The sequence below is a fragment of the Mixophyes fleayi genome, chromosome 8 (genome assembly GCF_038048845.1).
Source record: "Mixophyes fleayi isolate aMixFle1 chromosome 8, aMixFle1.hap1, whole genome shotgun sequence".
Lineage (NCBI taxonomy): Eukaryota > Metazoa > Chordata > Amphibia > Anura > Limnodynastidae > Mixophyes > Mixophyes fleayi.
Window position 1 is genome coordinate 115,531,007 of NC_134409.1, and position 14,935 is coordinate 115,545,941.

Genomic DNA, 14,935 nt, shown 5'->3' on the forward strand with positions numbered 1-14,935 from the left:
ATAGCCCCGCCCCCACTATAGAATGCTGGAATTCACGGCATTGAATAGCGGGGGTGAGGCTTAATGTTGCTATTAAGCCCCTCCACTCCATTCAATGCCGTGAATTTCGGCGAACGCGGGAGCTTTGCCTACTCTTCCGTGAGTCCTGCTGGAGGACTCCCTGATATTCTGGAGCCTCTCGGGAATTCCAGGAGAGTAGGCAAGTATGCAACATGTACAGCTTAGAGTAGAGAGGGTGGCAGTAAAATAGAACAAGGATTTTAACAAGGTACGGGAAGGAAACATTCTGCTGTGGAAGAGAAATATTAGAACCAGAGAACATGCGCTAAAACTGGACAGTAGCAGGTTTAAGGGGACAGTTGAGGAATATTTACTTTATTGAAAGAGTAGTAGATAAATGGAATTGCCTCCGAATAGAGGTAGTAGGGGCAAAGTTCTGCCTAGTGTTCACCAACGGGAGGTCCGACCGGGACCCCAACCACTCCATTAGGCATCCCAGACCAATTGCCACCCCTCTGTGAAGTAATTGTCCAGATCCATCCATTGGAAGGCCCAGAACATGCTCCCAGGGTCACAGTTCTGGTCAACGTACAGCAACAGGAGGTTTGGTCGGACCCTAACCCCCCCCCCCCCTAAAACCTGGCCAGGACCCAACTGGACCACCTCTCATTGGTTTCATCCCAATCGGTGCAGGGTTGTCTGAATGCATAACTGGACAGACAAACAAACAAACAGACCAATGATTTGTATATGTAAGATAACACCTAATATCAATTTTTAGCTCTAGCAACAATTAAGATAAGAGTAACTTAGACTTACAATACATTGAACTTCACATATTCCTACCTCAATAAGACAGAGCTAATTTCCTTCATTGCAGCTTCAGAAGAGTAAATATCCAAAGAACTCACATTCTCTATTAGGGAAGGAAAGGGATAATTAATTATTGGCACAAGCAATGATTGATACATTAATGTATGCCATGCCAGACAAATCAGTTCATCAGCTATACATAGTTGTAATGCTACTAATACTTAGTACTTCATTTTCCCATTCCAATTATACTGCAAGTACATAACCCATGGATTTGCCTATTTGCTTTATTACTGAGTGGTATATCTGTGCCTTATCGATTTTTAATGCAAAATTATTACTCTTTAATCTGCTAAATATTTCTCCTTAACTCCACTGTACACAATGAATCCCTTAAATGTGAACGTTTAAAATCCCAAAAGATAAGAAGGCGACCGGAATCTTGCCACGGATTTCACCCGGAAGTAAGTCATAGAGGTGTCTGTTTCCCTTTCCTATTTTCCATTTGTAAAAATACGATCTGTGAAAGAGATGACAGTGTTGAAGAAAATTTTGATTTCTTCCATTACCTTATTTTTTGTAGAAATATCTAATAAGCTATATGTAGATCTTCCTGTGTCTTCACACATTTGAATGAATAAAAGCTGGCACGTTGCTTGCTAGTGGGGCTACAATGATTAAATATAGGCATCAATTAAATTGTGCAAAATAGTATAATATTTAGAGATGAGCAAAATTTTTGAAACTGTTGCGGGGCAAATTTGCCTTATTCTGCATTAAGGAGTGCAATTGCGCAGATTCTCTGGCCAAATATGCCACGTAGAATTCCGATCTTTTAGGCTCCACGTGAATTTAAAACATGCCACAAAGCAAAATGAATTGACACTGTTTTCAACCCAACTCTGTAGACTGTAAATTGGGATAGTAAATTAAAAATAGAACTTGAAGATTGTTTGATTGGAACTTTGAACCTTTAGAAATGGCCTTTTCTGCCAGGAAATTCGATTTGCACAAATGCCCACCTCATCTTTTCTCTTTTCTAGTTGGGTGGGAGAACAAGTGTGTAAGGGCTAATAGAGACATGGGGGTAAATGTATCAAGCTGAGAGTTCTCCGGCGAGTTTGAAAAGTGGAAATGTTGCCTATAGCAACCAATCAGATTCTAGTTGACATTTATTTAGTACATTCTACAAAATGATAGGTAGAATCTGATTGGTTGCTATAGGCAACATCTCCACTTTTCAAACCCACAGCTTGATCTATAATTTTGTAGATTGTACTAAATAAATGATAACTAGAATCTGATTGGTTTTTCAAACCCGCCAGAAAACTCTCAGCTTGATACATTTACCCCCAGGTCTATTTTTAAACTTGATTCCCTTCTCCACCGTCTCCTTTCCTCATACTTCAGATTAGTGTTTAGACCAATGTGCAATTTGTATTGCAGGTCTAGTCATATATCAGAGGGATCCCTTGACCTATCCTTCAACTCAGAAAATGTCCATAGGCTCCCGTATACATCTGTAGACCTAAAACATTCTTCAAAACCATAGCTCTGACAAAATAAGCAGAAATTTACAGAGCAAAAAGTCAACTCGTAGAGACACAGAAAATATTCTCGACTCCGTAAAACTCCATCAGTAGTTCAGTCAACATAGATAAAAATAAAGGATTATTTGCCTTGCCCAACCTAGGCTTTATTGCTATAAAGTTTAGTGGAGAACCCATAGTCTCTGTGTGCCCTAGACAATTGTCACCTTTTTGCCCATTTACCAGCCTTGCTTATAGATAATTATTTTCTTAGATCATTGAAACATTCTTTCCTCTCTTTTGTTTAGGAGAACGCCAGAGAATGCGGTGGAGCCTTCGGCCTCTCTTCCCAGCCCATAACAATGCTGCTATCTCTTCTACTGGTCTATATCTCTAGGTGACCTTGACTGCTGTGACTTCATGGCATGCTACACACCTTGATAAACTGTGAACTGAGATGATTGGTGCAATATAGGAGAGACGAAATGTAGTCTAAACATCAGCATTTCATGACTTGGTATTGGTATGGAGAGGTATAAAACTCTCTAATATCAGAACAAGATTATTCTTCTAGATCCGCAAATCATGCAGCTGTGAAAGCCTCATTCAATTATCACACCTCATTACAAAAGGACAGCAGACACTGGTGATCATCATTTTCAGCTTTGCCCCATCAAAATAATTTAAAATGGTGTACTTTTTAAATAAAGTATATTAAAATCATTATTTGGGTGGCTGGATTTTTGTGTGGTCTTTTTTTTTTTTTTTTTACATTTTCCAAAATTGAAAAAATTAAGGCAATAATATAAAAATGGAAATATTACCATTACACGGATTGAGATCCTTTGATTCATTAGTGCATTAAAAGGTAACTCTACTTTCAGTCATTTTGTCTTTGCTAGCAGATTTATTTATTTTCATATTTTCAAGTACCCTTCAGGGGCAAATCCTGGATTTCTAGGGAGGGGTTTCCAAGCCATGCCGCCAATGAGCATGAGCAGTATGCATGGGGGCGTGTCTATAATTTTAGACAGTGCTGGGCTGTTCTCCAATTCTTCCTATCCCCATCATATACATGGACAATCCCTATCCACATCATATACACGGGGCAAGCCACCTCAAGCATATAATGCCCCAGGCTGGGATGGGAAGGGGGGGGTTATCAGGCACCAGAAACCCCCCGCTGGATGCGCCCTTGCCCTGGATACAAAAACAGATGTACAGTACACATCAGACCTATTGCTATATTTTAGGAGAACAAAAACAATCATATCTGCCAAAAAGCCCATTTAGACACACGGTGGAGGTCCACTTTAAAGCACAACTTATTTTCAAGTTAGCCAGAAATGAATCAATTTGTATCTGTATCTTAACTGTATCTTTGCTGTCAATACCTGTCTGGGGCCGACATTGAATTGTATGCAAATCTTTGTGTCAAACCATAACAACCACCAGTTGTTAAAAGGTGAATGCCAGATACCAACTCAATAAATGTGTGTGCTACTCTGAAGGTGCTATAATGCTAATATTTATGCAGTCCATCAAGGATTAAATTGATATACATCATATAACAACAATGGTAAACATTTTATTAATATTGGTATGTGAATTTGAAGTATGTGCTTAATACTTAATATAGTGACTGGAAGCTCAGTGTGCTAAGATGATTATCACTGGTACATGTATTAAGCATATAATTGAACTGTACATTTATCAGTGCCTATATATGTACCCAGTGGTATACGGTGGTACGCCATACCGCCACTTCTCCTACTGCTTTAATTGTAAAGCTATGAAATTCCATTCACTTACATTCCCATTATATTTTCCATACCGCCACTTCTAAATTTCCAAAATACTCTGTGCTGCTCTAAACATTTGTTATGACCTAACTGACTACTAGTACTGAACTGTAACTAGACAAGGCAAACTGCATCTGGATAAATATATAAGTATTAAAATTTTAGTTCTATTTAAATATTTTGTATTTGATGTCATAAGTTCAAATGATATAAGTTTATTACCATCTGTTTTTCAATTTGTTTATTTTTGTGAGATCACACTTATATAGTATCTAGGTGTATATTTAATATATACTTTTTGTGCTTTTGCTTACTCAATACATAATGTACAGTGTATTTTAAATCACAAAGCTTTGGTTTGGTTTTTATCATGGATTTCGAGTATATATATACATAGTGGCTTGTAAAACTATTCAACCCCCTAAAAACAGTGAACCAGAAGGCAGTTGTATGCAGCGCTCTTGATATGGCTGACTGGGGCACCCTCACTCCAGTTTCAGCTACCGAACTCTGTAGCTCGCTCAGTGATAACTGGCCTCTCTGTGGCTTCCCTCACAGTTCTCCTTCTTGCTCTCATGCTGAGTTTTGAGGGACAGCCTTGTATAGGCAGTGCCTGGGTGGTATGATGCAGCTTTCATTCGCAATTGGTCCAACAGTGCTCACTGGGATATCCAAGCACCAGTGGGGGGACTACCATTGGCGCGGCAGGATGCGGTACACCGGGGCCTATGGAGATAATGGGGTCTGCTGCACAGCAGATGCAAAGGGTCGGGGCACTGGTGCCCTCCTCCCCACCTCCCTAGTTCCGCCTCTGCCAAGCACTATTATTTTTATGTCACAGCATTTTCTTATGCACGTCTATAAGTTTGTCTTTAATTCTCTTAGAAAGCTTTGCTTCACATTCAGAGTATGACCAATGTTATCTGAATTAGGGGTCTTTTATCCATACAAGCTGACATTGTTAATGAGTCACAATTAGAGGCTAATTTAAAGCCAATTGTTAGGGCAATATCTTTCATCTGTGTAAACTTAGAGCTTCCACACCATGGGGTTGAATACTTATGCAAATATCATATTTCAATATTTTTTTTAAAAAAACCTACAGAAAAATGATGAATTATGAGTTTAAAAAAAGTTATTTTAAGAGTCTACTGGAATGCAATCAAAATACTGTCTGGAACAATCTGTGAATGTCATTTGACTTTTTAGAGGGTTAAATACTTATGCAAGCCACTGTATATACATTAACATTTTTGGATATACGAGGTATGTCTATTAAATGACGAGACTGATTAAATAACTCACCTTTATTTATTGGTATTACAAATTTAATATCGGATATATACTAAGCGCTGTCTATCTGCAATTGTGTGTAATACTGTATAGATAGGGTGCTGCCTATAGGGATCTGAATGGTTTCCCTGGTGCTCCACCACAGTATAAATAATATGTCTAGAGATAAAAATGGCAATTTTATATAGTTTTATAATGCAAATAAAGATAAAAATAAAAACACTGTTATTGCTCTGGCCAGAGTTAAGTGACACATTATGGTACAGATTCTAAACACAAATCCACTCAATTTTCCATGGTACACATAAAGAGAATAAAGTGTGTGGAGAGAGTAATGTCACAAAGATATGTTATATTTAGCTACAATGATACTTCGGTATTGTCCATAAGGATTTTAACGATGCATGAAAGCAAAGTCCCAAAAGAGTTCTAATGAGTTCCCCAAAAACGGCATCCGATATAGACTCACAGTTTGTGGGTGATAGTCCTGTTATTCTGTCCGTCCTTGCCGTGCGATATAGGAACATCAATAGTCCATTTGATTCAGCTGTTCAATGTGGATCGATGTGCACATGTGCAGCGTCTCGAGGTCCTCTCAAAGGAACGCTTCTCGGTCTTTTCTGCTGGCAGGTCCCGCTTAGCAGGCATGAAGAGTTGTAAATAACCTGACAGAAATGTAGCGTTCCGTCCGGTCTTCCAGGGTTGTAGATGAAAATAGTAACCGCCTGGGTGTATGAGTAAACCAACGCGTTTCACCTCATTGTTTAAGGCTTCCTCAGGGGTAAATGTATGTGGATGTCTGACGGGAGTTCTGTATTTGTCACGGGCACTAGGAGTCTTTACCCAGGGATCACCAGGTGGTAGGCTTACCAGAGCAATGTAGATGGTAATAGGGTACTCTGGTAGCTGGGTGATCACGGAACAGGAAATGGTAACTGATGAGATGCTCAGGAAAGTCTATGACTAGCAGCACTGGTAATATGGAGGTAATAATACACGAGGAACTGTATGGACAAGGGCACGTGAAGGTAGTCAGTGGTCTGCGATAGCAAGTTGTACCACTGCTATAGTGAGGAGGAATGTCCAACAGAGACAAAGGGGTGATGAGAGTCAGCGGTCTGCGGATAGCAAGTTGCACCGCTGTCTGAGTGAAGGAATGGAATCCAAGTGGAGGTATCCGGGTAGTCAGTGGTCTGCGGTAGCAAGTTGTACCACTGCTATGTGAGAGGGTACTGGAACAGGTGATACCGGAAACAGGGATCAGTGGTCTGTCATGAGCAAGTTGTACCACTGAATATATGTGTGAGGAGGTGCACGGGGAGAGACTGCAACACAGGATATACACAGGCACCTTATACACGATCCACAGTAACATGCACAATATATATAAATGACTGAACAGATCTGCAAATATAGAAAGTCTCTTGAAGTAGTCCAGCACAAGTTAACACAGTCAATGATGGCAATAGACTTAGCGGATAGCAGACTCCAGAGGAGAACCAACACAGTCCAGCAAGATATGCAATACACCAGCACAGTCAATGAGAAGTATGCATACCGTGGTTCAGAAGCAGGCAGTCAGATAGGAGTGCAGCGATACCTGAGCGGCAGAAGGCCGGCTGGATGAGAAGTCCCAGGATAGATGAGGTAGCGGTCTAGTAGGTGCAGCGCACAGGTAAGTAGACCAACAGGGACACGAATCCACAGGAATCAGTAACACGTGGAACTGGACTCATGGAGGACCCAGGAGAATGGAGATGATCCAGCAGAGGAGTAGTTGATGAGATACGAATCCAATGCTGACAGGAGGGTAGAGACCAGCGGGACACGTGAAGGCGTGGAGAGCGGATCAGTAGGAGATGGACGATAGCGCAGACAGCAGCAGCAGGACTCTGCGCCCACGGAGGTAACCAGGGGCAACCAACAGGACCCACAGTGATGGAACACGGGATGGCAGAGTAGACCAGGAGCTGTAGATCCAGGAGTGTAACGGATGGCAACGTGAGCAGTAGACTGGAAACACAGGAGAGCTGAGATGAGGCGGCAATGCACAGGGGCAGCGGATAGGAATCAGCTAACAGTCACAATGATGAACACAGGCGAGTTGCAAGCTGGAGACTGTAGAGCACGGAAGCAGCGGATAGGAATCAGCTAACAGTCACGGTGATGAACACAGGCGAGTTGCAAGCTGGAGGCTGTAGTGCACGGAGGCAGCGGATAGGAATCAGCTAACAGTCACGATGATGAACACAGGCGAGTTGCAAGCAGGAGACTGTAGTGCACGGAGGCAGCGGATAGGAATCAGCTCAGGAACTTGATGATGATCAGGTGAGTGGATGTGAAGAGAAGGCTGGAGTGCAGGGAGGCAGCAGATAGGAATCAGCAAACAGCCACAATGATAAATAATAGCGTTGAAGTGGTTTAGAAGACTGTAGTGCACGGAGGCAGCGGATAGGAATCAGCAAACAGTCACGATGATACAGTTGATGGTAGAAGTGGTATGGGAACCACAGGAGTAGAAGTGGTTTGGAAACCACAGAGGTAGAAGTGGTTTGGAAACCACAGGAATCAGCAGCGCTGAATACACGAGGAATACAGGAACACCTTCAGAGACTCATGGGGAATGAGACTCCAAGATCAGGCAACGTGGTGTTGACCACAGGTGCTTAATATAGGGAGTGTGCCTGATCTGCCAATTGAGTTAAAGGAACATACACTGAAATATAGGAAAGGGCTGCGCATGCGCAGACCCTCAGGATGGCGGACGGCCACGGTTCCTAAATGTCCGAGAAGAGGCACTCACGGTCCGGTGAGTGACAGTACCCCCCCTTTTAAAGGTGGGCACAGAACGCCTGGAACCGGGCTTGTCCGGATTTTTGGCATAAAACTTCTTCAAAAGGGCAGGAGCATTAAGATCTTCAGCCTTGATCCAAGAGCGCTCCTCAGGACCAAAGCCCTTCCAATGAACGAGGAAATGAAGACCTCCTCGCGAAATTTTTGCGTCTAGCACCTCAGTGATCTCGAAATCCTCCTCCTGATGGACTTGAACTGGCTGCGGAGCTGAGGGAGGAGTTGAGAACCGGTTGATAATCAGAGGTTTGAGCAAGGATACGTGGAAGGCATTAGAAATCCGAAGATTCTTAGGAAGAAGAAGTTTCACACATACTGGATTGATTACTTGAATGATCCTATATGGACCAATAAAACGGGGGGCGAATTTCATGGATGGAACCTTCAAACGAATATTTTTGGTGGATAACCAGACACGATCTCCAATTTTTAGTGGGGGAATAGCCCGCCTCTTCTTATCTGCGAAAGATTTATATTTGATAGATGTCTTCTTTAAACAGGTTTTGACCTGAGACCAGATATTTTTAAAGGTCTGACAAACAGTTTCCACCGCAGGAACTTGGGTGGGCGGGAGGGCAGGAAATTCCGGAAAAGACGGATGGTGACCGTAGACCACAAAAAATGGAGTTTTGGATGATGACTCATGATACATGTTGTTATGGGCGAATTCAGCCCAAGGAAGCAACTCTACCCAGTTGTCTTGATTGGCTGATGAAAACATTCTTATAAAAGTCTCAAGATCTTGATTGACACGTTCAGTTTGTCCGTTAGATTGCGGATGGTAAGAAGATGAGAGTGCTAATCGTATGCCCAAGGTTTTACAAAGGGCTCGCCAGAATCTGGAAACGAATTGTACTCCTCTATCAGACACAATCTCAGACGGACATCTATGGATACGGAAGATCTCTTTAATGAAATGTTCAGCCAGGATGGACGAGGAAGGCAAACCAGGCAGAGGGATGAAATGAGCCATCTTCGAAAATCTGTCCACCACCACCCAAATAGTGTTATGATTCTTACTAGGTGGTAAGTCAGTAACGAAATCCATACTAATATGGGTCCATGGTTTGGACGGAATGGGTAGTGGTCGTAGCAACCCTGCTGGAGTTCTACGGGAGGATTTGAACTGAGAGCATAGTTCACAGGAAGCAATGAACTCTTTGACGTCTCTCCTCATTGAAGGCCACCAGTAACTTCGAGAGAGGATCTCAAAAGTCTTGTGTTCACCGGCGTGTCCAGAAAAACGAGAGGCATGGAACCACGACAGGATTTTCCTCCTTAGAGTAGGAGGCACGAGGGTCTTCCCAAATGGTAGCGTTTTGGTGGATGAAGCAGCCAGTGAGATACATTTGGGATCTAGAATGGTATGGTTGGAACCCTCTTCTATATCAGAGGACGTCACAAAGGCTCTAGATAAAGCATCAGCTTTTTTGTTCTTGGCAGCTGGTTTGAAGGTAATTATTAATTCAAAACGGGAAAAGAAAAGAGACCATCTTGCTTGACGAGGGTTCAAGCATTGGGCAGACTGAAGATATGACAAGTTCTTATGATCCGTGAAGATCGTCACCGGATGGCGAGCTCCCTCCAATAAGTATCTCCATTCCTCTAATGCGGCTTTGATAGCCAGTAATTCCTTGTCCCCGATGGTATAATTCTTCTCTGCGGGCAGGAGACCCCGAGAATAGAAGGCACAAGGATGGAACTTTTGCTGTTCAGAGCGTTGGGAGAGAATAGCTCCTAAGCCCACATTAGAGGCATCTACTTCTAGGAAGAAGGGGAGTGTCACATCAGGCTGTCGAAGGATTGGAGCCGAAGAGAAGGACTCTTTTAGTGTTTGAAAGGCTTGAAGAGCCTCAGGTGACCATTGCTTAGGATTAGCCCCTTTTCGAGTCAGGGCCACAATAGGAGATGCAATGGAGGAAAAGTCTTGAATGAAGCGTCTATAGTAATTGGCAAAACCTAAAAAACGCTGGATAGCACGAAGAGTAGTTGGCTGGGGCCAATGTAGTACAGCACTCACTTTGTCTGGATCCATCTTCAGGCCAACTCCGGAAACTATATACCCCAAGAATGGAATCTGGGGTAATTCGAATGAACATTTTTCTAATTTACAGAACAATGAATTTTTCCGTAGTCTGGAGAGGACTTCTGCCACATGTAGGTGGTGAGAAGGCAGGTCCTGTGAAAAAATCAGTATGTCGTCCAGGTAGACGACGACACATACATATAATAAGTCCCGAAAGATCTCATTGATGAAACCTTGAAAAACAGCGGGGGCATTACACAGCCCGAAAGGCATTACCAGATATTCGTAATGCCCGTCTCTGGTGTTAAACGCTGTCTTCCATTCGTCACCGGAACGGATTCTGATTAAATTATAGGCACCACGAAGATCCAACTTAGTAAAGATACGGGCTCCCTTGATGCGATCGAATAGCTCAGTGATCAACGGAATGGGATACCGATTCTTGATAGTAATGGCATTGAGTCCACGAAAATCTATGCAAGGGCGTAATGATCCATCCTTCTTTTTGACGAAGAAGAACCCAGCTCCAGCGGGCGAGGTGGAAGGTCGAATGAACCCACGCTGGAGGTTCTCCTGTATATACTCAGAAGTAGCTTGAGTCTCAGGTAACGAGAGTGGATAGACCCGGCCCCTGGGGGGAGTCTTGCCAGGAAGAAGGTCGATCGGACAATCCCAAGAACGATGAGGAGGAAGACGTTCAGACTGAGCTTTATCAAAAACATCGGTAAATGAAGCATATTGAGGGGGGAGTCCCGATGAGGTAGATGAGATGGAAGATTGCTGTACTTTGAGAGGAATGACTTGAGAAAGGCAATGATGGTGACATTCAGACCCCCAAGACGTGACTTGAGGGGTGCGCCAGTCAATCTGGGGAGAGTGACACTGAAGCCATGGAAGGCCTAAGACAATCGGACTTGTCGTAACAGGAAGGATTAAAAACGATATTTCTTCATGATGCAGGGCACCAATCTGAAGGGTTACTGGAGACGTACTCTGGGTGATGAGACCGTTGATGAGACGTGATCCATCGATAGCCGTCACAGTAATGGGTGTTTTTAAGGTAATCACTGGTAGAGACCATTGCTTTACTAATGATTTGGAAATGAAATTTCCTGCTGCTCCGGAATCAATCAATGCCTGTGACTCAAAGGTTTTAGTAGCAAAGGAAATTGTAACATCAAAAGCGCAGATTTTCGATTTCATAGAAGATGGAGAGGACTCCAGGGACCCTAACTTCACCTCTCCAGAACTAGTTAGGGCCTGGCATTTCCCGATCTCTTAGGGCAGGAGCTGAGAACATGAGTGGAATCAGCACAATAGATACAGAGTCTATTCTTGACTCTTCGTTTCCTCTCCTCAGAAGATAACTTGGAACGTCCTATCTCCATGGGAATCACAGTGGGTGACACTGGACGAAATTGAGGGTTGGAACGAAGAGGTGCTTTAGCAGAAGTCGTTTTCTCAGCCTCTCTTTCACGAAATCTCATATCAACACGATGGCATAGAGAGATCAAATCCTCAAGTGACGAAGGAAGCTCCTGAGTAGTCAGTGCATCTTTAATTTTATCGGAGAGCCCCTGCCAGAAGGCGGCAACTAGGGCTTTAGTGTTCCACTGAAGTTCAGAGGCTAAGATCCTAAATTGAATGACGTACTGGCCTACTGTATGAGATCCTTGTCGCAGACGGAGGATGCTGGAAGCAGCGGAGGTCACACGACCTGGTTCATCGAACACACTTCGGAATGTAGAAATGAATTTGGCACTATCTTGTAGTATTGGATCGTTTCTCTCCCACAGAGGGGAGGCCCAAGCCAGGGCTTGTCCTGAAAACAAAGAGATAAGATAGGCCACTCTGGAACGATGGGTAGAAAAATTTTGAGGTTGGAGCTCAAAATGGACTGAACATTGGTTGAGGAAACCCCTACAAGTTTTGGGGTCTCCATCGTACTTTGACGGAGTAGGCAGGTGAAGCGTGGAAGCTGTAGACACCTGGGATGGCAATGGGGAAACAGAGGAAAGCACAGAAGCCTCAGTAGTAGCTGTCACAGTCTGTCCAGATGTTCCTTGGGAGGTTAATGACTGATAACACTGAAGTAACAGCTGTTGGCGGGCATCCTGTTGCTCCACACGGCTAACCAGATGCTGCAGCATCTCTTTGGCAGTAGGTTCCGTATCCGGGTCTGTCATGGCCTGATCTTACTGTCACGGGCACTAGGAGTCTTTACCCAGGGATCACCAGGTGGTAGGCTTACCAGAGCAATGTAGATGGTAATAGGGTACTCTGGTAGCTGGGTGATCACTGAACAGGAAATGGTAACTGATGAGATGCTCAGGAAAGTCTATGACTAGCAGCACTGGTAATATGGAGGTAATAATACACGAGGAACTGTATGGACAAGGGCACGTGAAGGTAGTCAGTGGTCTGCGATAGCAAGTTGTACCACTGCTATAGTGAGGAGGAATGTCCAACAGAGACAAAGGGGTGATGAGAGTCAGCGGTCTGCGGATAGCAAGTTGCACCGCTGTCTGAGTGAAGGAATGGAATCCAAGTGGAGGTATCCGGGTAGTCAGTGGTCTGCGGTAGCAAGTTGTACCACTGCTATGTGAGAGGGTACTGGAACAGGTGATACCGGAAACAGGGATCAGTGGTCTGTCATGAGCAAGTTGTACCACTGAATATATGTGTGAGGAGGTGCACGGGGAGAGACTGCAACACAGGATATACACAGGCACCTTATACACGATCCACAGTAACATGCACAATATATATAAATGACTGAACAGATCTGCAAATATAGAAAGTCTCTTGAAGTAGTCCAGCACAAGTTAACACAGTCAATGATGGCAATAGACTTAGCGGATAGCAGACTCCAGAGGAGAACCAACACAGTCCAGCAAGATATGCAATACACCAGCACAGTCAATGAGAAGTATGCATACCGTGGTTCAGAAGCAGGCAGTCAGATAGGAGTGCAGCGATACCTGAGCGGCAGAAGGCCGGCTGGATGAGAAGTCCCAGGATAGATGAGGTAGCGGTCTAGTAGGTGCAGCGCACAGGTAAGTAGACCAACAGGGACACGAATCCACAGGAATCAGTAACACGTGGAACTGGACTCATGGAGGACCCAGGAGAATGGAGATGATCCAGCAGAGGAGTAGTTGATGAGATACGAATCCAATGCTGACAGGAGGGTAGAGACCAGCGGGACACGTGAAGGCGTGGAGAGCGGATCAGTAGGAGATGGACGATAGCGCAGACAGCAGCAGCAGGACTCTGCGCCCACGGAGGTAACCAGGGGCAACCAACAGGACCCACAGTGATGGAACACGGGATGGCAGAGTAGACCAGGAGCTGTAGATCCAGGAGTGTAACGGATGGCAACGTGAGCAGTAGACTGGAAACACAGGAGAGCTGAGATGAGGCGGCAATGCACAGGGGCAGCGGATAGGAATCAGCTAACAGTCACAATGATGAACACAGGCGAGTTGCAAGCTGGAGACTGTAGAGCACGGAAGCAGCGGATAGGAATCAGCTAACAGTCACGGTGATGAACACAGGCGAGTTGCAAGCTGGAGGCTGTAGTGCACGGAGGCAGCGGATAGGAATCAGCTAACAGTCACGATGATGAACACAGGCGAGTTGCAAGCAGGAGACTGTAGTGCACGGAGGCAGCGGATAGGAATCAGCTCAGGAACTTGATGATGATCAGGTGAGTGGATGTGAAGAGAAGGCTGGAGTGCAGGGAGGCAGCAGATAGGAATCAGCAAACAGCCACAATGATAAATAATAGCGTTGAAGTGGTTTAGAAGACTGTAGTGCACGGAGGCAGCGGATAGGAATCAGCAAACAGTCACGATGATACAGTTGATGGTAGAAGTGGTATGGGAACCACAGGAGTAGAAGTGGTTTGGAAACCACAGAGGTAGAAGTGGTTTGGAAACCACAGGAATCAGCAGCGCTGAATACACGAGGAATACAGGAACACCTTCAGAGACTCATGGGGAATGAGACTCCAAGATCAGGCAACGTGGTGTTGACCACAGGTGCTTAATATAGGGAGTGTGCCTGATCTGCCAATTGAGTTAAAGGAACATATACTGAAATATAGGAAAGGGCTGCGCATGCGCAGACCCTCAGGATGGCGGACGGCCACGGTTCCTAAATGTCCGAGAAGAGGCACTCACGGTCCGGTGAGTGACAGTATTTAAATGACCCTTCTTTTGATTGGTCACAAATGAGCCCATGGAGGAGTGGGCATGTCTGGCACTCTAATAGGTGCTGTTGCAACACATGATTACAATGCTAGGTAACCACTCTAGATAACTAATTAAATGGGCGAAGACATATTTATAAAGGTTAAAGGGTGCATATGTTTTCATCACAGAATCGAAATGTGCAGCATAATTGTATAAAGAAACTAAGCCACTTAAATGTTATTCCGATGGCCTCATATAGTGAGCAAATAAACAGGGGTAAAAATATGCCTGGATTTCCGTGAATATGAAATATGAAGAAATCAGTATGGGGAGGAAATTATCCTAATGAATGTCTGAAAAGAGGGGGGAGTATAAATTAATTATATAGAAAGCTCCCTAAGTCAAAGTCTAAATTCAGACCATTGG

The 14,935-nt window shown here is 44.1% G+C and overlaps 1 protein-coding gene across 2 annotated transcripts in view; it reads left to right on the forward strand.

Moving 5' to 3' along the window:
* Positions 1 to 3,065, forward strand: part of CACNA2D3 (calcium voltage-gated channel auxiliary subunit alpha2delta 3) — a 790,245-nt gene extending 787,180 nt beyond the window's left edge. For both annotated transcript variants that reach the window (XM_075183245.1, XM_075183246.1), the window contains 2 exons: positions 1,195 to 1,277; positions 2,651 to 3,065. In XM_075183245.1, the coding sequence (XP_075039346.1) occupies positions 1,195 to 1,277; positions 2,651 to 2,743 (176 nt within the window). In that variant the 3' untranslated portion in view covers positions 2,744 to 3,065. The remainder of the gene's footprint in view (positions 1 to 1,194; positions 1,278 to 2,650) is intronic.
* Positions 3,066 to 14,935: the final 11,870 nt, after the last annotated feature.